This window comes from Bos mutus, chromosome 1 (genome assembly GCF_027580195.1).
Source record: "Bos mutus isolate GX-2022 chromosome 1, NWIPB_WYAK_1.1, whole genome shotgun sequence".
Classification (NCBI taxonomy): domain Eukaryota; kingdom Metazoa; phylum Chordata; class Mammalia; order Artiodactyla; family Bovidae; genus Bos; species Bos mutus.
In genome coordinates, this window is record NC_091617.1 from 56,650,798 (window position 1) to 56,675,679 (window position 24,882).

The 24,882-nt window shown below is 39.6% G+C and overlaps 1 protein-coding gene across 2 annotated transcripts in view; it reads right to left on the reverse strand.

Annotated features, from left to right (window-relative positions):
- Positions 1–22,657: 22,657 nt before the first annotated feature.
- CD200R1L (CD200 receptor 1 like) overlaps positions 22,658–24,882 on the reverse strand; it is a 29,712-nt gene continuing 27,487 nt past the window's right edge. For both annotated transcript variants that reach the window (XM_070373942.1, XM_070373886.1), the window contains one exon: positions 22,658–24,665. In XM_070373942.1, the coding sequence (XP_070230043.1) occupies positions 24,653–24,665 (13 nt within the window). In that variant the 3' untranslated portion in view covers positions 22,658–24,652. The remainder of the gene's footprint in view (positions 24,666–24,882) is intronic.

A 24,882-nucleotide genomic window follows, 5' to 3' on the forward strand; every position in this document is an offset into this window, starting at 1 on the left:
AAGTTGGGGCATAATAATATCCTCTCTCTCCACATCCTAGGATTTGGAGAGAAGCAAAATTTGGGTTTCCTCAATCTTCAGATTATGTATTCCTTCTGTTTCTAAAAGTAAGAAATACTGTTAAGGGTATGTTTTGTTTTCTCAAATTACTACCTTCTAATGGAATGGATGACCTGCAAAAGGATCCAGTGGAAGAATTGTAGCTCGATTCTGGAATTCTGTCTGAGGGGACACTTTATATGCAAAGGCAAACAGAATGCTAGTTCCTCCACACAGAGCACTAGTAACAGCCATAGTTAGGATAATCCTCCATCTCTGGAGAAATGCCACCACCTTCCTGACCTTGTGCTTTTCAAGTTCAATAAGGTGGAATAATTCCATAATAATTTAAATACCAGAACTACCTTTACTAAGAGCCTGAGTAATAGTTCCTGAACACTCTCCAAATCAAATTTTATAGCCAATTGGCTACATTATTGGGTAAAGGATAAAGCCTGACTTCTGTAACAGTTTAGACCCAGTGAACTGGGTGGTATTCTAGAACATTGTGTATGCATGAAGGTTTACATAATATTGCCTGGAGAAGAATAACTTGAGTTAGATTTTCATTTAATTGAATAGAAAATATGTAATTTATTTTCTTCCACTGGAAAAAAAAACTTTAATGTCTAAATAATATGTTAATACATTCTTACTTGAAAAGAGCTTAAACCCAACTAACTTCTTGTTTAATGATAGGAAAATGGTATCTCATTGCTGTCTTTATTTGTATTTCTTTGCTTAGTAGTAATATTGAGCATCTTTCCAGGAATGTAATAATGATTTTATCTTTAATAAGTTACCTTCTGGTATATTCATAAACTCTACTTATTCTGTTCTTTCAACCTTTTTTTCATTTTCCAACATCAATGCCACATGTTTAGTTTTTCAGTGTTTCAATATTTTGGAGTAGGAGCTCATCTTCCAGTTATATAGATATTTTTGTGAATTTATCACACAAGGAAATATCTAATTGCCTATGATACCTGTGACCAAATGACATCTGCTACTCTGCATTTCTTAGAGATGAGGAAATAAAACCACAAAATGTATAAAGCCAGATCTAAAACCCAGATCTTTGGATTCAGTACATTTCCTTCTGAGGCTCTGCAGTTATACGCAGATCCCATAGAAGCCTAGACTATTTGAGGGAAATTAATTTAGGCAAGAATGATCCAATTTAAGCACCTCATTTCACAGATGAGCAAAGTAAGGTATGAAAAATTGAAATACCTGTGACCAGATACAAGAACACAGGCATTCAGGCTCTAGTTGGGATTCTCTCCACTACTCAATGTAAGTTTCCATAATGGCAGCATTTCATAAAAAATTTCTAATGTTTTATCCCTATTAGTTACCTGGAGGAGGAAAGAATTCAGAACTCATTCTCTTAACTCATAAGAGTTAATAATGGGAAATAACATTGAAATAAGGGGAAATAACATTGTTAAAGTTGACACAGGACACTTGAAAATTAAAGCTTGCCAGTATTTTATTGATATATCTTTGTATTCACTCTGTGAAAAGACAAAGGGAATAGAAATATCCTTGGTTAAAATGAGGGCTTCCCTGGTGACTCAGATGGTAAAGAAGCTACCTGCAGTTTGAGAGACCTGGGTTCCATCCCTGGGTTGGGAAGATTCCCTGAAGGAGGGCATGGCAACCACTCCAGAATTCTTGGCTGGAGAATCCCCATGGACAGAGGAGCCTGGTGGGCTGGTGGGCTACATTCCATGGGGTCTCAAAGAGTCAGACAAATGATACATTCTGTTCATCAACTGTCTGTCTATAGGGTATTTCAAGCATTTCATGACTGATGTTGCATATATAATAAGGATTGTCATTGTTGTTTAGTCGCTAAGTCATGTCTGACTTTTTGTTACCCATGGACTGCATTAGCCAGGCTTCCCTGTCCTCCACTGTCTCCCCAAATTTACTCAAACTCATGTCCATTGAATCGGTGATACCATCCAACCACCTCATCCTCTGCCATCCCCTTCTCCTCCTGCCCTCAGTCTTTCCCAACATCAGGGTCTTTTCCAGTGAATTGGCTTTTCACATCAATTGGCCAAAGTATTGGAGCTTCAGCTTCAGTATCAGTCCTTCAAGTGAATATTCAGGATTTATTTCCTTTAGGATTGATTGATTTGATCTCCTTGCAGTCCAAGGGATTCTCAAGAGTCTTCTCCAGCACCACAGTTCAAAAGCATCAATTCTTTGATGCTCAGTCTTCTTTATGATCCAGCTCTCACATCTGTACATGACTAGTAGAAAAACCATAGTTTTGACTGTGCAAATCTTTGCTGGCAAAGTGATGTGTCTGCTATTTAATATGTTGTCTAGGTTTGTCATAGCTTGGGCAAATATATTTGGGATGAGCAGTCATAACTATCTTGAGGACTTCTCTGAAACAGAAACTGATTTAAGGTCTTTCTTTTATTGGGATACTTCACACCTTTGTTTTTGGTATTCTGAGCTAGGAAACAATATAAACTGTGTTTCAACAGCCCTCTTATTTCATCCAATCATACTTTCCTTTGCCTGTGTAAAGGACAAGAATACATTACCTATGTCTCAAACTTCAAAACTATTGTAACTACTCTTGGAAAACAGGTATAAAAAGTTGTCCTTAAACAGACACCAGTACAGATCTGCAGGGTAAGTTGCAGATAAGTTGCAGATAAAGGAAGCAAGGAAAAAGGAGTCCTACAGAGTCATGAGCCAAAAAACCTGAATGAATAATTCCTGATTGTTCCTGGGTCCCCAACTTGGTTATCTTCCAGCCTGTATGCAGTCCTAGGCAAATTCTTTAAGCTTTTTGGTTGCATTTTCCATTTCAGTTTGTTTTAAATAATAGGTCAGAACACATGTCTTGAATAGTCTAAGATCTAAAACATATGTTTGTACAATGAGACCACAGAGGTAGAACTACATAACCTAAGCCAGTTTTATTTTTAGCAGAGACTTTAGATGTCTGCTCAACACATTTATTTGTAAAGTAATATTTGTTCATCCAATATGTCATGCTGTCAAGAAACATACCAATGAAGAAGACCAAGTTCCTATTCTCCTGGAGTATATAATCTTGTTGGAAAGCAAATGTCTCAATCATAAATGCCTTTTCTCCATACACAGAGAATACTAGTTTAAAGAACTAGATGTTCAAAAAAGGTAAGGGAAGTGAAATCAAGTTGAAGGGGAGTACACTTTCCCTTTTAAGCTACTCTTTGTTTTTTCTTTTTAGCTACTCTTAAGCCAAGAAGAATCTTTACCAATTACCTTCAGGCCCTTAAATAAGAGCCATTGACCTGTCAACTGTATGGATGACTCAGGTCTACTTTATATAAAACACTCCTTTGTACCCTATAGTTGTGTAATCCTCCTATTCATGCACATACTTTCTTGACTCTAGAGCAGAAACATGGGCACAAAACTCATTTCTCAGCTGAGTCTATCTTTTTCTTTTGGTGAGGAAAGTTCCATATGCTCAGATATTCCTCCCTTTAACTTAGTACAGGTATCTTTCTTCACTAACTTGGCAGGTACTTTCCTGCTCCTTCTGGAGATTTCTGCTCTTAGAACAATTATACTCTTCCTCTTACCCTTCCCAAATTTCTAGAAGAGGATTGAGGAAGAAACTGTGTTGTAGGAAAACCCTGAATTAGAACTCTGGACCCTACCAGTTAATAATTTGAATTTCAGTGTTCTCGATTATAAAATAGACAATGAAATAGTGTGTGTTTGGTTGCTCAGTTGTGTTCTACTCTTTGTGACCTCATAGACTGTATGTACCCTTCCAGGCTCCTCTGTCCATGGGACTTCCTAGGCAAGAGTACTGGAGTGAGTTGTCATTTCCTCCTCCAGGGGATCTTCCCTAGCCAGGTTATAAAGTCGATGAAAATTACCTGCTTTGGCAGATCGATCAAATGATGGAGGTATGTAAATCAGGTGCTTCTATAAATATCAGCTCCTTTTCCTAATTTAACCTTAAATTTCTCCTCTAGGCTGTAGATCATTCCATTCTGGTCTGGTCTACAGTCACCTTTCTTACTTTTTAAATAAGTTTCCATGGCTCAAGCCCATGAATATCACTCTGGACCAGTTCTCTCTGACCTGGGAATACTGCCTTCATTTGGTCCAACCAATTTATCCAAGTGAAGCTCAGATTTTTCCACTAGTACCATCACTCATTGTTGTAAACTTTACTACTTTTTCAGCAGTAAAAATCTCCACTGTGAACCTCCTACAGGTCCTGGTAAACAGGTAAATTAGTTTGCTAGGGCTGCCAAAATGAAATCCCACAGACTGAGTGGCTTAAGAAACAAAAGTTTATTTTTTCACAGTTCTGGAGGCTAGAAGTCCAAGATCAAGGTATCAACAGGTTTGGTTTATTCTGAGGCCTCTCTCCTTGTCTTGTAGATGTCCATCTTCCCACTGTGTCCTCACGCGCACATGGTCTTACTCTGTGCATGCATACCTTTGCTGTCTCTTTGTGTGTCCTGTTCTCATTTCCTTTAAGGACATCAGTCAGGTTAGAGTCCATCATCATGACCTCATTTTAACTTAATTGCCTTCTTAAAGGCCCTCTTTCCAAATACAGTCAAATTCTGAGGCACAGGGGGGTTAGGGCTTTAACGTCCACATATGAATTTGGGGGCAAGAACATCAGCCCATGAAAGCTGGTTCTTGGCAAGGGCAGAGGCAGAGCCTTGATTTGCATGCAGCATGATGCAAGTGTTCCCATCATAGCCTACTTCAAGCTATCAGTCATTTAATAACAGTGCACAAACATCCTGAACACTTAAGAATCAATCTCACAAGCTGCTAAGAGCTGGTTCTGGCACATAGATGATACAGATGCCAGCCAAATGCCCCTTCTTATGTTGAAGGAACTGTCCTTGTATTCTGTAACCACCATCAAACTTCACAGGACGTTCTACTGTGGCTTTCTTCCAGCTGAGGGACATCTCTAGTTTGTAGCCCATTTGCAGTGCAGAAATTATTGACATAAGCTTGAGGTCAGTAAATTCCCCAGCCCTTCAATGATTAGATTACAAATCCATTCATCTCATCAAGATGGTAACCCATTCTTTCTACCTAAGCCCCCCTTTTTTTACCATGTTAAACTCACTGGTACTTATTTAAACTATGAGACATATATACAAATAATTTCACTTGGGGTCAAAGAGGGGAAAAAACTTGTTAAAATTCTCCCCAGTTCTCAAATGCTCTTTTTTTAAAAATTTTATTTTATTTTTAAACTTTAAAAATTGTATTAGTTTTGCCAAATATCAAAATGAGTCTGCCACAGGTATACATGTGTTCCCCATCCTGAACCCTCCTCCCTCCTCCCTCCCCATACCATCCCTCTGGGTCCTCCCAGTGCACCAGCCCCAAGCATCCAGTATCGTGCATCGAACCTGGACTGGCAACTCGTTTCATACATGATATTATACATGTTTCAATGCCATTATCCCAAATCTTCCCACCCTCTCCCTCTTTCACAGAGTCCATAAGACTGTTTTATACATCAGTGTCTCTTTTGCTGTCTCGTACACAGGGTTATTGTTACCATCTTTCTAAATTCCATATATATGTGTTAGTATACTATATTCATGTTTTTCTTTCTGGCTTACTTCACTCTGTATAATAGGCTCCAGTTTCATCCATCTCATTAGAACTGATTCAAATGTATTCTTTTTAATGGCTGAGTAATACTCCATTGTGTATATGTACCATAGCTTCCTTATCCATTCATCTGCTGATGGACATCTAGGTTGCTTCCATGTCCTGGCTATTATAAACAGTGCTGCGATGAACATTGGGGTACACGTGTCTCTTTCCCTTCTGGTTTCCTCAGTGTGTATGCCCAGCAGTGGGATTGCTGGATCATAAGGCAGTTTATTTCCAGTTTTTTAAGGAATCTCCACACTGTTCTCCATAGTGGCTGTAGGAAATCTGGTCAACCACTTGTAAAAGAATGAAACTAGAACACTTTCTAACACCATACACAAAAATAAACTCAAAATGGATTAAAGATCTAAATGTAAGACCAGAAACTATAAAACTCCTAGAGGAGAACATAGGCAAAACACTCTCTGACATACATCACAGCAGGATCCTCTATGACCCACCTCCCAGAATATTGGAAATAAAAGCAAAAATAAACAAATGGGACCTAATTAAACTTAAAAGCTTCTGCACATCAAAGGAAACTATTAGCAAGGTGAAAAGGCAGCCTTCAGAATGGGAGAAAATAATAGCAAATGAAGCAACTGACAAACAACTAATCTCAAAAATATACAAGCAACTCCTACAGCTCAACTCCAGAAAAATAAATGACCCAATCAAAAAATGGGCCAAAGAACTAAATAGACATTTCTCCAAAGAAGACATACAGATGGCTAACAAACACATGAAAAGATGCTCAACATCACTCATTATCAGAGAAACGCAAATCAAAACCACTATGAGGTACCATTTCACACCAGTCAGAATGGCTGCAATCCAAAAGTCTACAAGCAATAAATGCTGGAGAGGGTGTGGAGAAAAGGGAGCCCTCAAATGCTCTTTTGAGAGCAGTAGGATAAAAAGAGAGTGAGTTAGGCTCAGGAGAGGCAAACATGAAAAAGGCTAAGACGTGTGCTAGCATAAAAATGATAGTCTTTATCTTTTACTATCCATGCCCAAAACTTCATGACTATTCACGATACTAGGTAAAAAGAATCTAATATTTTACAATAAATTAAAAATTTTGCAATCAGGTAGAATTCTAGCCAAACACGGCACCAAAAAAACAAATCTCCTTACTTTATAAATTCTCATCTTATTTTGACATCTTTGGAAGAGTAACAGGAAGAATCTCTTGATGAAGAAATTCCCAACTGGGTTCAAGTGAATAAAATTTCTTGAATCTATTTTGTGAGACAATTTCAATTTCTGGATTTAATCATCCTAAATTAGTAGATTCAGCAAAGTTTCTGGGCTTCAGATCACATAAATATGTTAATCTCATTCCAAATTTGTGTCTACATATTTCAGAGTCATTTGTATAGTGAAACTATTTCACTTTTCACTTTGATTGTGAAATTAACCAGATAACTCTCAGATTTCTATTCTGCTTAGCATGATTGCCTGTCACAATGATCTTCTCCTGGTGTTCATCTGCAATGTCATCCTTTCCTACGCTGAATAGTATTGACCTGTGTAAACAGTAGAATATCATGTAGAAATGTCATAGAAGACATTGCAGCTTGTACTTTTTTCTCTTGGATTATTCACAGCTTTCATATAATGTTGTTGTTCAGTTGCCAAGTGGCGACCGACTCTTTGTGACCCCATGGACTGCAGCACACCAGGCTTCCCTGTCCCTCATCATTATATTTCATGTAATGAGGACTCTCAAATAGCCCTATAGAGAGACCTATATGGTGAGGGTGGGCAATGACCTCCTGTCAGCCTCAGGAATCAACTGTCAGCATGTTAGTGAGACCTCTTGGAGGGGGATCCTCAGGCCCAGTCAAGTCTTCAAATGGTAGCAGCCCCAGCTCTTATCTTGACTGCAAGCTCATGAGTAATTTCAAGCCAGAACCACCCAACTAAGCTAACCCTGAATTCCTGAGCTATAGAAATTGAAATAATAGATGTTTTTTGTTTTAAACTGCTAAGTTTGTGGAGTAATTTATTATGCAGCAATAGAAAATGAATATCATGTAAGCATTTAAAACCCAGTATTCAGACAGACAGGGTTTATAAACTGCTTAGGATCAGTAAATGCAAAAAAAGTCTCCATTTTAATCCCTGTGATACAGTTTATTAGGTTTCTGAAACTCCCTGGCCTTTGAACTGCTCTCCTATATTGACTAATTCTCCACCTTCTGGGTCTTGATGAGAATCAGAGAATTTTCTTTACTCAGAAAATGCAAGATACCTACTTTGTCAGTTACTCTGGCAGCTGTTGAACAAGTGCGCTAGACATGATTCATCAGGTGCACCTGTTCATCTAGGAACTTGAATTAAGGTCTAGTGATGCAAACAGGAAGACAATGAGAGGTAGAGGAAGTGTCCAATACCCATGGCAGTAACGGTGGTATTGTAAGTTACACCATCCACTGAGGACCGGCAGCTCTGACAGCAATGCTCTTCCTCATTAGACTGGTTTGGTCTAGCCACAGAGATTCCATGAACCACCTAATTTCCTTAATAAACTTCTTTTGTGTTTTGAGCATCATCTACAGTATGGGTTCTACTTCATGGTAGGTAACAATGGAAATCAAAAGAGCATGGGATACCACAAAATTGCCAGTAGGAATTGCCTGAGAAGAAAAGATGACCTCATTCTGATCAGTTGAATCTATCTTCAAAGACACAACTTAACTGTCAGGGAGAAGCTGAGTCATGATATAGAATGAAAAATGTTAAAGGACATAGTTTAGTTAAAATAAACCATTGCAGGTATGCATCAGTGAGCCAGGAGTTTGGAATCCTCGAATACTGGTGATTTATAAATGAAACATTTTTTGTTCAGTAGTTTTATAATTATAGGGTTTTGTTGTTGGGTTTTTTAAAATATTTATTTACTTCTTTGCCTGTGTGGGGTCTTGGTTGCGACACATGATATCTTCGTTGCATCGTGCGGGATTTTTTTGTTGCAGCGCAGACCCTCTAGTTGTGGTGTGTGGGCTCTGTAGTTGCAGCACCCTGCAGGCTTAGTTCCTTCACAGCATGTGGACTCTTAGTTTCCCGACCAGGTATCCACCCCTGCATAGCAAGATGGATTCTTAACCACGAGACCACCTGGGAAGTTCCTGTAGGTTTTTCTTTTCTTTTTTTATTCTTTTTTTTAACTAGAGGAAAATTTGTTTACAATGTTATGTTGGTTTCTGCCATATGTGAAAGGTTTGAAATAATTTTTCAAATTATTTGTGTTAATTTGTGTTATATAGCACAGGGAGCCCTATAGGTTTATGAACTTGCAAACACAGGGAGTTCTATAGGTTTATAAACTAACTAAAAATTATTTCAACCCTTTGATGTACTTCAAAAAAGAGAGGCATCAAGAACTGAAGAACAAAATTAATTTTAAAGCCCTACAAGTTAAAGCAAGGACTCAGAAAATGACATTTTATTTGCACACAACTTAAAGTACTTGGCATTGAAACCAGCTGTGAAAGTATGAAACAGTCATAAATATTAGCTCTTAATATTGCTTCCCAAATAATTAAAAAGGCATATCCATGACAGAACTTGGATTGTTTGTTTCATCTTTTTCCTCATATGTCTTTGATTAACACTTGAGTTTCAAATTCTCATATTCTGGTATTTTTAGGCTGGGAAACAGATAAGTAAGGGGGTTAGAGAAATCACCTATATGAAGGATGAATAAAAATGCAGAATCACAGCTTCCTGTATGTTAAATTATCCTTGTTTTGCCTCAGCCTTTTTGGACTTACCCATAGTAACCTGTCAGCTCCAAGTTCAGCCTCTCTACATGGCCTTAGCAAGTCCTCCAAATCTTGCCCTACATTTTGGCAAGAAAGTATACCAGATTATCTTACCTTTTATTTTTTAAATCTTTTGGGAATTCTTACTTTTAACTGCAACAGTTAGAATTGGACATGGAACAACAGACTGGTTTCAAATAGGGAAAGGAGTACGTCAAGGCTGTATATTGTCACCCTGCTTATTTAACTTGTATGCAGAGTACATCATGTGAAATGCCAGGCTGGATGAAGCACAAGCTGGAATCAAGATTGCCGGGAGAAATATCAATAACCTCACATATGCAGATGACACCACCCTTATGGCAGAAAGTGAAGAGGAACTAAAGAGCCTCTTGATGAAAGTGAAAGAGGAGAGTGAAAAAGTTGGTTTAAAGCTCAACATTCAGAAAACTAAGATCATGGCATCTGGTCCCATCACTTCATGGCAAATAGATGGGGAAACAGTGGAAACAGTGGCAGACTTTATTTTGGGGGGGCTCCAAAATCACTGCAGATGGTGACTATAGCAAGGAAATTAAAAGACGCTTACTCCTTGGAAAAAAAATTATGACCAACCTAGACAGCATATTAAAAAGCAGAGACATTACTTTGTCAACAAAGGTCTGTCTAGTCAAGGCTATGGTTTTCCCAGTAGTCATGTATGGATGTGAGAGTTGGACTATAAAGAAAGCTGAGCGCTGAAGAACTGATGCTTTTGAACTATGGTGTTGAAGAAGACTCTTGAGAGTCCCTTGGACTACAAGGATATCCAACAAGTCCATCCTAAAGGAAGTCAGTCCTGAATATTCACTGGAAGGACTGATGCTAAAGCTGAAACTCCAGTACTTTGGCCACCTGATGTGAAGAACTGACTCATTTGAAAAGACCTTGATGCTGGGAAAGATTGAAGGTGGGAGGAGAAGGGGACAACAGAGGATGGGCTAGTTGGATGACTCAATGGACATGAGTTTGAGTGAACTCCGGGAGTTGGTAATGGACAGGGAGGCTGGCGTGCTGCAGTCCATGAGGTCGTAAAGAGTGGGACACAACTGAGCAACTGAACTTTTAACTATAAAGAGTACATAAATACATTGTGGGTACAAAATCCAAATGTTATAGATAAATTAAAGCCTTCCTTCACTGCTACTCACAATCCTCTGTGCATTCCTATAATCTTCCAGACCTTTTTCTATGTATCTATTGGAATATGTAGACACAGCTTCATTCATACTCATTTTAATAGCATGAAAAAAATTACTAAAGTCCATCAGTTCCTTCGGTCCTCTCTTCTGCCATGGCTGCATCTAAATTTGGTGTTAGTTAGAAAAGCATCTGGTCCTTTAAGTCATCTGTCCTGTAGGCATTGGTGGAGAAAACCCCTGTTCCCATTCACCTAGATCTTTAGAACTGAGACTGCCTTTGCCACATCAAGATGATGTATAGTAAGACAGTCTACCTGCATTGCCTATAAAGCAAGAGAATTTCTGCGATGACTTCCAAGGTCTCTGCTGCCTGAACTCCCTCGGGCCTTTCATCTCCTGGGCTCTGCCTGGGAGCGATATTTTCTCACCAAAGGAATCTATACTGTCATCACTTGTCTCATTAGCCCTTCTTCTCAGTTCAAGGTGGAGTTTTGTTGTTGTTTTGTTCTTTTAAGCTGTGGAGTAAGGTGGGAGAAGACAGAATTCTCTCTATTCCCTTACGAGAATTTACACTTTTGCAAACCAGCCTTAGGAAGAAATATGTATGTGACATTTCTACCTTCTGCCAAAATATTTCTTTCTGCTAGGGTAATGAGCCTGGGATGGTCAAGCTTGATATAGGAAGGGATGAGGACAGACTGAAATTATTAGAAGGATATTACCAAAAAAAGGGCGGGGGGCAGAAAACAAAATCATTTTGTACTTACTTTATGAAAGTTATATCATCCTATATGTATTATTCCATAACTTGCTTTTTCTTATTCAGTATGCCTTAAAGATATTTCCATGTTTCTCTATATAGCTCTACATTATTCATTCAATGGTCATTTATTGAGCCTTTGTTGTGTGCCAGGGGCTGGTGTATTGCATGGAAAAACAAGCAAAGTCTCATTCTTGTTAGTCTTACTTGTTAGAGAGAAAGATAACAGTTAAATGTACATGTGCATGAGAAATATAACATGAAATGATGGGAATTAAAAAGAAAATGGGACGAAAGGATAGAGACAGGGGTGGCTTTTTAGACAGAGAGGACTTCTCTGCAGAGGCCACTTCATTCTTTTCAGCTGCTTCATGATATTGCATCCCCCAGGGTGTCCCTGGTGGCTGAGGTGGTAAAGTACCTGCCTGCAATTCAAGAGACCCAGGCTAGATCCCTGACTTGGGAAGATCCCCTGGAGAAGGGAATAGCAACCCACTCCAGTATTCTTACCTGGAGAATCCCATGGACAGAGGAGCCTGGAGGGCTAAAACCCGTGGGTTCACAAGGAGTTGGACAACTGAGTGACTAAGCATGCATGCAAAGAAGATAGTGAGGTTTGTTACCCATGTTTACTACCGCAAAGCATGTTGTAATATTTACCTCCTTGTGCACATGTACAATGGTCTTTGAATAGATACTGAAAACTAGAATTACTTGGTCATACTTGCAAACTGCTCTCTGAAATAACCATATATTTATACTCCCATCACAAACTGCTTATTCACTGTAACTCTCTTAGTTAAGTCTATCAAAATTGCTAATTTTGACAATCTGATATGTGAAAAAAATGATACCTTGATTTTTTAGTAATTGGCACTTCCCTGATTCTTACTTAGGTTGAATATCATTTCATATGTTTACTAGACATTTAAATTTCCTATCTTGTAGAATGGCTTTTTGTATCCAGTGTCCATGTATCTACAGGATCTTTGGTCTTTTCCCTTTGATTTTTTGGAGCTGATGTGTTCAGGGTAATAGTATTTTACCTTATATATGTAGCATATATTTTCTCCCATTATTTGTTCTTATCTTTGTCATATAAAGCTGCTTTTATTTATATAGTCAAATGTCTCTGTATGTCCTTATAATAATCATACCTCCATCAGCCTTTTTGATTTTGAGTTTGTAAATTTAAATTCAGCATACATTTCTTGAGTATTCAGTATATGTATGGAGAAGGAAATGGCAACCCACTCCAGTATTCTTGCCTGGAGAATCCCAGGGACAGAGGAGCCTGTAGGCTGCCGTCTATGGGATCGCACAGAGTTGGACACGACTGAAGCGACTTAGCAGCAGCAGCAGCAGCAGTATGTGTAAGATACTGTGCTAGGCAATTTAGTAGATATAAAAAAAAGAGACAGGCCATCATGGGTCTCACAGATTAGTGTTGGAAATACATGTGCACAAATCTGCCAAGTCATATAAAAAGAAGCACTTCAGTGGAGCAATGCCTAGCTCCGAACAAGGCACCAGGAAATCTTTCACAGAGGCAGTGGCATTGGAGAGTGAGTAGCCTTTTGAAAGGCAGGAATGGCAATGAAGGAGAAACAGCAAAAGCCAGGCAGAAAAGGTAGCAGAAAGGGCTGGGGAGGAATTTCTGGGGAAGCTGGATAGTGGATATATAGGTAGGAATAAAAGACATAAACATAGTGGAGGACTGGATTGAAAAGGTAGGGTGGAACTATCTTAATCTTTTACCCATAAATAAGAAATATAGGAATAGGTTCTACACTTCCTAGTTCCCTTTAAAAGTAGCCATTAACTAAAAGAAGACTGGTGACCCTGAGAAGTGAAGATTTGGAGTGATTGGATGAACATAGATAGCCTTGCCCTCTGGCTTGATGACAGCTTGCAGATGGATCATTCCATGATCCTTTGGCATATATGTGAGCCTTGCCAGTGTGTCTTCTGGTTTCCACTGGCCAGAGCCCTTGCCTGACAACAGCTACAATTTGCAAGTCTTATGTCTCTTTAACCATCCTGCGGAGGTAAGAGTTGGACCGTTTGTGCATTATGACCTCACAGTCCTCTGGAGAAGCTGCCAATGAAAGCATGTTTTGGATAGAAATCTTAAAAAAAAAAAAAAAAAAAAAAAATTTAAACACCCAAGACGAATTTGGCATAGGGGTGAGATTTCACATCCAGCTCCTCTCTGGGCTCTGCCATTTAGTCATCCTCCAGGATGCAGGGGCTGCCACGGGGAACTGCTGCGAGGAGTGATTAGGTCTCCTTGAGCTGCATCAGCAAACACTCGCCTTTGATAGGCAGTTGGAAAGTAATGGGATTTGGGTTTCAGTTCTAAGGGAATGGTGGAAAATGTTGCAAACAGCTGACCTCCTTTGCCCCTGCTGAAATGGCTGCCTTCCTCTGCACTTTTTATGTTCCTTTGGGGAGAATGACAAAAGACAGATGCTTCTTGCTGGAATGCTAGTTGTTTAATCATTCTTTCTAGTCCCAAGACAGTTACTGTAGTTTCTTGGAGCTAACATCTTGGGCCGTTCCTTGGTTTTCAATATCTTGTAAATGTGTTGTGTTGTGATTTTCCATTGCATGGAAAATGAGAAAGTCTGTGGGTGAGGTTTTTTGTTGTTGTTGTTGTTGTTGTTGTTGTTGTTGTTGTTTTTAAGGTATTATATAGCAGATGGTGTCCTTGGGTCAAAGCCTTCAGTGGGAGTGCATGAACTATAAGCAAGCTGTAAGTTCTTGTGTTCAGACACAAATACACAGCTTGGTCCATCTCCTATCTCCCACAGCACATCACTCGAGTCTACAGAGACACTCTTGTCCTTTCCAAGGGTCAGCAGCAACATATAAAGTTCATCTTTCTAGTAGCATGACATGTGCACACAGCACCCACAGAGGAGGAGACCTGCTTCCTCTCCAGGTTCCGTGGCCCCCACTGAACCCCAGGAAGCTGCACAGTAGATAAGATGCCCTTAAGAAACAAAGCAAAACTCTTCTGTTAGCCACAAACCACCCTGCTCAATAGGTCTCTATTTTCATAAAGATAACACAGGGGAGAAACTGAAAAGATGTGCATTTTCATTATCTTAAGGAAGGTAAATGATTAATCTCATAATCGTACACAACTGTTTTCCCAGGAGGATCCCATTCCAAACAACAAGCACATCATAATAGCAATTTGGAAGACGATTCCTTTCTTCTCCCTTAATAATCTTAACATTTTCTTTAGTGAGTCTTGTTTAATTTTTTCTCTGATTTCGAGTCTATGTATTTTGCTCTTTCTCGTTACATTTGCGATTTCTTTTGGTTAGTCCCCTAGCCGCCTTCTGCTTGTGGAGAGGCGATCATTTCTTTCCTCTCTGGCGATTACCATACCTCTGAGGAGCCCTCTCCTCCACGTGTGGGAGGTGTAGAATAGAAGGGACATGACAGGAAGTGGAGTGTACCTGTGTAGGGTCTCTGTGTCTTAGACAGAAGAAACGTTTCAGGGAAGGATACTTCATTCACTTTTTTCTACATACCAACGTGTGCATAAGGGCCTTTCAAAAGCCAATAGAATGAATAACAAGACCTTTTGTTTCTATAGCACCTTTCCTTACAAGGACATTTGAAAGTATAGAAGGATTGGCCTCAAAACCTTCTCTTCAACTGTATTAAGAGCAAGAATTATTTTCATATTTCACGAGGGGGCACCAGAATAAGGAGAAGTACCTCAACTCTGCCAGCTTTACCCAGCTCAGACACCAAGTCCCACCCTGTTAGATGAGTAACATCAACCAGCCAACCCACTGCTGCTCCAACCTGAGGCCCCGTGCCTCTCTTTGGTGCTTCACTGTGTATAACCAAAGTTCTTGGCTCCTTGTTTGATCTTAAAATCAGTGTTGGGTGAATCAGTCAGAAGATTTGGACATTCTGTTCAGAAAACGTTATAAATTCATCAAGAAATGCTGGATCTGCAAAACTCTCCTGGCATTCTCAATAGAATAGCAATCTTCTGTCCCCAGATGACTTCAAGAAATGTGGGACTTGTGTGAGGAGATGATACAGACAATTTCCATTGCCCTGAAAGAGACACACCCTGTCACAGCTCCCTGTCTTTTTATCGACAGCGTCCTCTCTTCCCTGCCTTGTCCACTTGTAGCATTCCTATGCATCTTTTAGAACTCATTTTGATTGCTATCATCTCCCTCATCAAGGCTTCACATGCATTCTTAAGTTCTGCTTTTTTAACAAAGTCCCAATTTTGTGTACTAGAATGAGTGCCTAGAGAAAGGCACTGACTTTAGCCCAGTTCCATGGAAGACTTCATCAATGTAAACATGATCTCTGGCCCCTTTGCCAGAGATTGGATCTCTAGCTTTGACCAATCAGACAAGAGACAAAGTTTATGAGGGCTCTAGGTCCTTGCAAATAAGATGGGGTTTGAGGAAGAAATGCTTGGCCCTCTTCCTCTGGACATGCTATGTCTTCTTGTGGCCTTTAGATGGTTGCCATTGTCTCACTTCCAGCCTGAGGATGAAGCAGACACATATGATAACAGAGCAGAGACAAAGATAAAATCCAAGTTCTTCAAGGCTTTGAAGAGCCATTGAAATAACCAGACTTGAGGTTGGCCCTACTTCTGGATGTCTTCTTATATAAGATAGTTCAGTTCAGTCGCTCAGTTGTGTCTGACTCTTTGCGACCCCATGAACTGCAGCAGGCCAGGCCTCCCTACCCATCATCAACTTCCGGAGTCCACCCAAACCCATGGCGGTGATGCCATCCAACCATCTCATCCTCTGTCATCCCCTTTTCCTCCTGCCCTCAGTCTTTCCCAGCATCAGGGTTTTTTCCAATGAGTCAACTTTCTGCATCAGGTGGCCAAAGTATTGGAGTTTCAACTTCAACATTAGTCTCTCCAATGAACACCCAGGACTGATCTCCTTTAAGATGGACTGGTTGGATCTCCTTGCAGTCCAAGGGACTCTCAAGAGTCTTCTCCAACACCACAGTTCAAAAGCATCGATTTTTTGGTGCTCAGATTTCTGTATAGTCCAACTCTCACATCCATACATGACTACTGGAAAAACCATACCTTGACTACACAGACCTTTGTTGTCAAAGCAATGTCTCTGCTTTTTAATATGCTGTCTACATTGGTCATAACTTTCCTTCCAAGGAGCAAGAAGTCTTTTAATTTCATGGCTGCAATCATCATCCGCAGTGATTTTGGAGCCCAGAAAAATAAAGTCTGACACTGTTTCCACCGTTTCCCCATCTATTTTCCATGAAGTTATGGGACCAGATGCCATGATCTTAGTTTTCTGAATGTTGAGCTTTAAGCCAACTTTTTCACTCTCCTCTTTCACTTTCATCAAGAGGCTCTTTAGTTCCTCACTTTCTGCCATAAGGGTGGTGTCATCTGCATATCTGAGGTTATTGATATTTCTCCCAGCAATCTTGATTCCAGCTTGTGTTACTCCAGCCCAGCGTCTCTCATGATGTACTCTGCATATAAGTTAAATAAGCAGGGTGACAATATACAGCCTTGACATACTCCTTTTCCTATTTGGAACCAGTCTGTTGTTCCATGTCCAGTTCTAACTGCTGCTTCCTGACCTTCATACAGGTTTCTCAAGAGGCAGGTCAGGTGTTCTGGTATTCCCATCTCTTGAAGAATTTCCACAGTTTATTATGATCCACACAGAGCTTTTGGCAGTCAATAAAGCAGAAGTAAATGTTTTTCTGGAACTCTCCTGCTTTTTCAATGATCCAATGGATGTTGGCAATTTGATCTCTGGTTCCTCTGCCTTTTCTAAATCCAGCTTGAACATCTGGAAGTTCACGGTTCACATATTGCTGAAGCCTGGCTTGGAGAATTTTGAGCATTACTTTACTAGTGTGTGAGATGAGTGCAATTGTGTGGTAGTCTGAGCATTCTTTGGCATTGCCTTTCTTTGGGATTGGATGAAAACTGACCTTTTCCAGTCCTGTGGCCACTGCTGAGTTTTCCAAATATGCTGGCATATTGAGTGCAGCACTTTCACAGCATCATCTTTCAGGATTTGAAATAGCTCAACTGGAATGCCATCACCTCCACTAGCTTTGTTTGTAGTAACACTTCCTAAGGCCCACTTGACTTCACATTCCAGGATGTCCGGCTCTAGGTGAGTGTGAGCAATCACACCTTCATGATTATCTGGGTCATGAAGACCTTTTTTGTATACTTCTTCTGTGTATTCCTGCCACTTCTTCTTAATATCTTCTGCTTCTGTTAGGTCCATACCATTTCGGCCCTTTATTGAGCCCATTTGCATGAAATGTTCCCTTAGTATCTTTAATATTCTTAAAGAGATCTCTAGTCTTTCCCATTCTATTGTTTTCTGCTATTTCTTTGCATTGATCGCTGAGGAAGGCTTTCTTATCTCTCATTGCTTTTCTTTGGAACTGGGTATTCAAATGGATATATCTTTCCTTTTCTCCTTTGCCTTTCCCCTCTGTTCTTTTCACAGCTATTTGTAAGGCCTCCTCAGACAGCCATTTTGCTTTTTTGCATTCCTTTTTCTTGGGGATGATCTTGCTCCCTGTCTCCTATACAATGTCACGAATCTCAGTCCATAGTTCATCAGGCACTCTATCAGATCTAGTCCCTTAAATCTATTTCTCACTTCCACTTTAGAGTCATAAGGGATTTGATTTAGGTCATATAAGATAGTAAGTGGCCTTATTAACTGTCAGAGCCCTAGTTTCTGTTTCATGCAGCAGCTGAGAGCCTCCTAATGTGTCCGATGATTTTCTTTAACTGCAAGCCACATCTTCAGTCAGAATTGAGTATTCCTTCCTTTGATTGCTGTAGCACTGTGTATATACCTCTATTAATACATAAATCTGGATTTTAATGATCCACTATGTCTGTCTTCTTTACTGTCAAATCTTCAAGGATCTTATTTTACTTAATATTTGATTCACATTTTACTTACTTATTTTTAGAATTTAGTGTTATGGCTGACACATACCAAGTAATTAATGAATATTTGATGAATGGAGAAACAAATTTACTCAGAATATGGCAAATGAGTGCACACAGGCAGCCTTGGGTGTAATCAATTTAAATAACTCCTTGATATCTTAGCCCTTTACACCCTGCTTCTAGAACTGACTGTTTTTTTCTATCACCTGTTCATCCAGCCATCCAATCTACAGAAATGCCAGGCACCATGCCAACCTCTAGGAATTCAGAGAGATACACTGTCCCCTACTGGCATAGATTCCATTCTGCCCTCCGCTATGTAAATTGGAGGCCCTCTGCCCTTTGATACCATTTCAGATATAAACGCTGTCTGGGGATGTGTGGGAAGCTGGCAATGGATAGAAATAGTGCTCTTGGTGTAAACATATAGGCTAGCATTGACAAGAAAATGCTCAGTGATCTGCTCAGGAAGACAGGTGAACACATATCCAAGAGAGAACAGCAGAGGGTGCTGCTTCCCATCTGAGCACTGTGGGACATGTGAGGGACTCTCCCTGGGCACACACCGTGGGACATCTGTGGGACTCCCACTGGGCACACACAGTAGGACTCTCCCTGGGCACATGCCGTGGGACATCTGTGAGACTCTCCCTGGACACACGCTGTGGGACATCTGTGGACTGTCCCTGGGCACATGCTGTGGGACATCTGTGGGACTCTCACTGGGCACACACTGTGGGACATCTGTGGGACTCTCACTGGGCACACATGGTGGGACTCTCACTGGGCACACACCATGGGACATCTGTGGGACTCTCACTGAGCACAACTGCTGAGTTGTCTTTCTGGCCTTTTGTGGCTGTTTAGTAATAGAGAGAGTCTGCAGTTTCCTAAGAAGAAAACACTCTCTACAAATCTAAGGATTTCTGAATATTTCTAGTTGATTCCCTATTTCTTTCTTCTGATTCAGAAAATTACAAGCTATAAGCCACTGGGAAGAAGGAAGGAGAATGTCACACTCTACATCTAGCCAGAACCTTCAAAGATTATAGAGTTCTTCTCCTTATTATTAGGACATAATATATCTTAAGTGTTCAGAGTTCAAGTAATAACTATTGGTAGACTGTGAACTTCTAATCATCTTTGCAGTTCCCAGTAGTGCCTAAGAGTTCCAGTCTTCTGGAAAAATCTTTTCCTTTAATGTCCAAATAAAATAACTCAAGCTGTAGCCAGTGTAGTTTGGGGAAGTACAATACCCTCCCCAGCATTTTGAAAATGCCTAATCAGTGCTTGCCTTCCTCTGTGGCTTCTTGTCTTCTCTCTCCCACCTAATTTGTGGTCATCCTTGGTCTTATCACAAGGCCTGCCAGCTGCTGCCCTCTTTGTTCTGTTTCCCCCAGAATGTGGGCTGAGTTCCCTCTTGCTTCATTTCTAAAGCACCAATAATCATGAAGTCTATTGTGTATAATAGATTTTAAGTAAATATTAACAGAGAGGCATCTTTAATTCTAAAATTCTTTAGCTAACCCTTAAGAGAGAATTTATGACCAGCCAATTCTCTTTTTGTAAATAAAGTATTAGTTGCTCAATCGTGTCTGACTCTTTGTGACCCCAGGGATTGTAGACTGCCAGGCTCCTCTGTCCATAGAATTCTCCATTCAAGGATACTGGAGTGGGTTGCTATTCTCTCCTCCTGGGGCTCTTTTCAACCCAAGTATTGAACCTGGGTCTCCTGCATGGCAAGCAGATTCTTTACCATCGAGCCACTAGGGAAGCCCCTTTTGTAGCTAAGGCCTATTCTATTTCTTCTCTTACTTGATTCCTCATGAGATTCATAAATTCCTATTTCTGGATCCCAGAAAAAACATTTTCAAATTATGCTGATCATTTTAGTTCCCTTTGTTTTCGTAATTCCAATGCAATCTACAGCCTGAGCCTTACTTTCCCTGTCTGAACTGTTGGTGTATTTCCCTAAACAGGGAAATTTTCCTCTCATGTCTCTTTTTTTTTTTTTTTTGCATCCAGATTGTAAAAAAGACTAAAGTAAGACTTAAAAGGGCAATTTTTAAAATCTCTACATTACACTTGTTTCTCAGTTTAGATGTGATGTACCTGGCATGTGAGGTCCTTGGCACGTGGTGAAACTCAATCTTTAACAACAGTAATCTTCACTCTTTCTTTGAAGATAGCAATTAATCTCATGAATAGTTCATGTGTTGTTTTCCTTTTTCGTCTTGTGATCCTTTTAAGGACTCCCATAAATTCTCTGGAGAGGGAAATGGCAACCCACTCTAGTATTCTTGCCTGGAAAATCCCATGGATAGAGGAGCCTGGTGGGCTACAGACCATGGGGTCAGACACGACTTTGTGACTAAACCACCACCACCATAAATTCTCTCTTGAACCCTAACTCTCAATCCAAACAAAACAAACTACAAAGTCCACTTTGTGAGTGCTCTCATCAGCAAGCAAAGCAAGTCCACATTCCAGCTGGCTTCTGAGTAACACCCAATGGTCTCTTACTCTGAGAGTCTTAGTTTCCTCTTTTGTAAAATGAGGAAGTTGGCCGGCTTTTTCTGTAGCTTCCTTCCAGCTTTAGAAATCATGTATGCCTCTTAAAGATGATGGGGGAGGAGAAAAGGGCTTGGACCCAAGAAGTGGAAAAGGCCAGCTAATCTTATTTGTACCTCTGACCATCTGCTGCCATTAACACTAACATTTGAGAAACAAAATGTTTCAACTAAAATGAAATGATAGGGGTAATACAATTGAAGTATGAAAAAAGTTTTCTCCTTAAGTTTAATTTAAACCATTTTCCTTTTCTTTTATAATTGTTTCAGAACTACCCAAGAAGATGCAAGAATTAGGAGGGAATAGGGAGGGACAGTTTTGTAGAAAAATTAAAGAAAAAAATTCAAGATTACTGTCTGAGGTAAGATATTAGCTTGCTTAGAAATGTTAAAAAAAAAAATTAAGTTGAAGCACCATCTAGTGGCTCTCAATTGTGTTTTGATAAAAATTGCCTCCAATTTCCCTCAATTTAGGACCACAGTTAATTTGTGTGCGTGTATATGTATATGTATGTTCAGAAAACAAAATAAAGCTGTTTTTTTTTTTTAATCTTTATATGTGGGTAGGATGTTGAGAGGAAATAGTTTAGCTTTCTACTCTTCCCAGGAAATCAGGGCAGTGAGGGTGGAATAGACAAACATGAACTTGGGTAAACCTCTTCAGGCAGCAATGGAGTCTCTTCTGTGGAAAAAGAACATAATAAAATCCCATAGAGTTCAGTTCCTGTTTTTCTGCTCACATCCTCTCTAAGAGCCCACAACAGTGTCTTTATCTTCCCAATCTTATAATGCAGACATGTCCTCACACGTCTAGGGATTGGCTGACTATTGGGTCATCTTTGCCCACCCCCGGCTTCCCACACCGTTTCCTATCATAAGCCCACAGCGTTCCTTGAGTTTACACAACTAGCGATTTTTTTGCAACTATCATAGAGATGGCTTTCTTGCTTATGATTACTATATTCTGAAGTTACGTCTGATTGATTACCTCTAAGGGAAGAATGAAAATAGACCATGACAATGCACATGAATAGAATACAACTCGCTTCATAATCCAGGAAAACAAAAATAGGCCATGAAAATGCACATGAATAGAGCATAATCTATGTTGCAAGACCGAGAGCCAATCTTATGGTCGATAAGCTAGATATTTATATCAATCAGATTAAGTTCAACTGCACATGGAGTAAAACTGAAAACAACAGTGCCATGAACAAAATAGTTTATTCTCTCTCACACAAAAATGTAGAGGTAGGTAGTCTATGGCTACTTCATGGTCATGAGGCGCCGGGATCCTTCTGTCTTTCGTTTTCACCCTCATTAAGTTAGGTTCCATCCTCAAAGTTACCTAAGACCCACTTTGGCTGGTGGACTTCCAGTCATCACACCAGAGTTGCAATCTAAGAGGTAAGAATAAAAAGCAAAAAAGGGCTTCTTCTTTCTCTTTAATTAAAGAACGATTCCAAAAATATCACACAATATGTGTGTTTACACTTGTGAAAACTTTTGTGGGTGGTCATACTGAGTTGCAAGAGAAACTGAGAAATGTCTTTTAGCTAAGTATGTCTCCACACTAAAGAAAAGTGGAGTTTTATTACTAGGCATGTGTCAGAAACCTAACATGACAATGCTGTGTATCAAACAACCACAAAAACTTCTGTGACAATTGCTCAAATGTCTGAGATCAACTGAAGGTCAGGTGGGCAGCTCTTCTGACCTTGACTCAGCTTCTTCACACTTCTGGGGGAGATGACTAATAGCTATTGAATTGTGTAGGCTGGCCTTGACAGAAAGTGGGGGATGATCCTGGGGTGTCTCAGCTTTCTACATCTTTCTCATCCTCCAGAAGACTAGCTCAGTCATGTTCTAATGGAGTAGCAATAGAAATTTTCAGGACCTCTTAGATCTAGGCTCAGAACTGGTACACTGCCACTTCTGCCTCATTTTATTGGCTAATGCAAATAAAATTCTTTATGGAAAGAATTTTCCATAAAGACTTTTTATGGAAAGAAGTCTAAGGTTATTGACAAATTACATGGATAGAGGGAGAGGAGAAAATTTGGAATCATGAATACAATCATCTACTATGAGATGAAAGGGGAAATGAACACTGCACCAGGCAGCTAGCAATATGTGCAACAGTATTTTTGAGGCTGTAATTGAATTGTAGTATTAGACTTTCTTCCATTTTATGCCCTATCTTAAAAGTGAGGGAATTATGATTTAAAAAGAGAGAGAAAAGAACTAATATAAGTTATACATGACATTGTTTACTAATGTATTTCTTGACTCATGTTTGGTTACTAACAGGGTATTAAACTTCGCATTTGTCTTATTATTTACTGTAGGCAGAGATTGGGTATATGTACCCAAAACCTGATTTTATTTATTCCAAGACAGCTACAATACATTCTTTAGCTCCATAGCAGTTAGTGTGGCGATGTGACAAGCACTAGTCAATGGAGTGTGAGCAAAAGCGATTTCCACTAAAATCCTGCATCTATCTCTGTCTCTCTCTGTCCTCTGTCTCTGTATCTCTCCATATTTTTCCTATTCACTTGCTGAACAGAAAATACTCTGAGAAAGGCAGTGCCATAAAATTCTAGCTTCCAGCAAAATTCCTCCTACCACCTGCCCTAGCCCCACTAGCTTGCATTGGTATGTGAAGTGAGCAAAATAAACTTTTGTGCATGAATACACTGAGATTTTGGAGTTGTTCGTTTCAACCACTAGACTATTCTACTTATTTTAGTATTCTCCAGGTAGTATGCATTCATTTTCTCCCTTAGAGTTTTGCTTAAAATAAAAGTAATAGCCCAAATCACCTGCCACTTTACACAATAAATTTTTCCTTTATATAAAAGGATACTTTTTAATACATATTACCATAAATATCAATGATGATAAGGTTCCAGTTTACAGTGGCCCTAGAAGTTGTTACAGTTCCACCAAGTACTCTTACTCTTATCACAATTAACACATTTTGTAATGCAGACAAGAAATCCAGACACTGCAGCTCTAAAAGGTGAGGCGACATTTAGCACTCTCTCCAATGGCTAGCAGTTTCTTATGTGGAATCAACTAATAGTTTCTTCAAAAATACAGGTACTACTAAAAACAACTTCTGGACATTTATTTAATGATCAGGTCAAACATTCAATACAAATGTCTCAGTAATTACTAGCAAGCAAGCAACAATGTAAAGTTAGCTATGGGGTGACTTGAAGGCAGTGTTTGGAGTGGGTCCTGCTATTGCAATGTTGATTAGCGTCTCAAGTGGGTAGAGGAAACAACTATTAATAGACAGGATGAAAGCACCACCCAATAATCCAACGTGCATAGAAAAACTGCACAGCATTGTTCTTTGCCTTTTACTGAGCCATCTTTCTCTTTAGGCTGAGAAGCAGGGTTGTTTCTAATTGGCAAATAAGAACTCCCTAGGGCAAAGGGGAAAATAGATGACTCATCCTAGGCAATTATAATGGCAAGTGACAAGCTTTTGCATGTGTGTATATATGTAGACTAAGAATTTGAAACCAGCCTGACACCTATCACACAGATTCTAAACACAAAGATTTCCAGTAGTAACAAGAGCAGTTGAGCTAGATGTTGAAACGAAGGTTGATCTCAGCTGGCTGCTTTTCTGTGATAACTCAAGTCTAAATTGACATCCAGATTTTTTTTTATTTTCTTGATCTAGGAAAAAACATAAAGTATATAATTAAGCAGAAATGAATATAAGCCTTCAGAAGTATAGAAACTGGGAAGCAAACACTGAAGGAGCGCCAGTAAAACTTCATTTCCCCCACAGAATTCTCAAAGCATGGACTAGGCAAGTCTCTCTCAGGAAAAAACCACAGTGAAGTAGTAGTTTTTCATTGTCTTGCGCTAGTGCTGCAGGCACTTCTGCCTG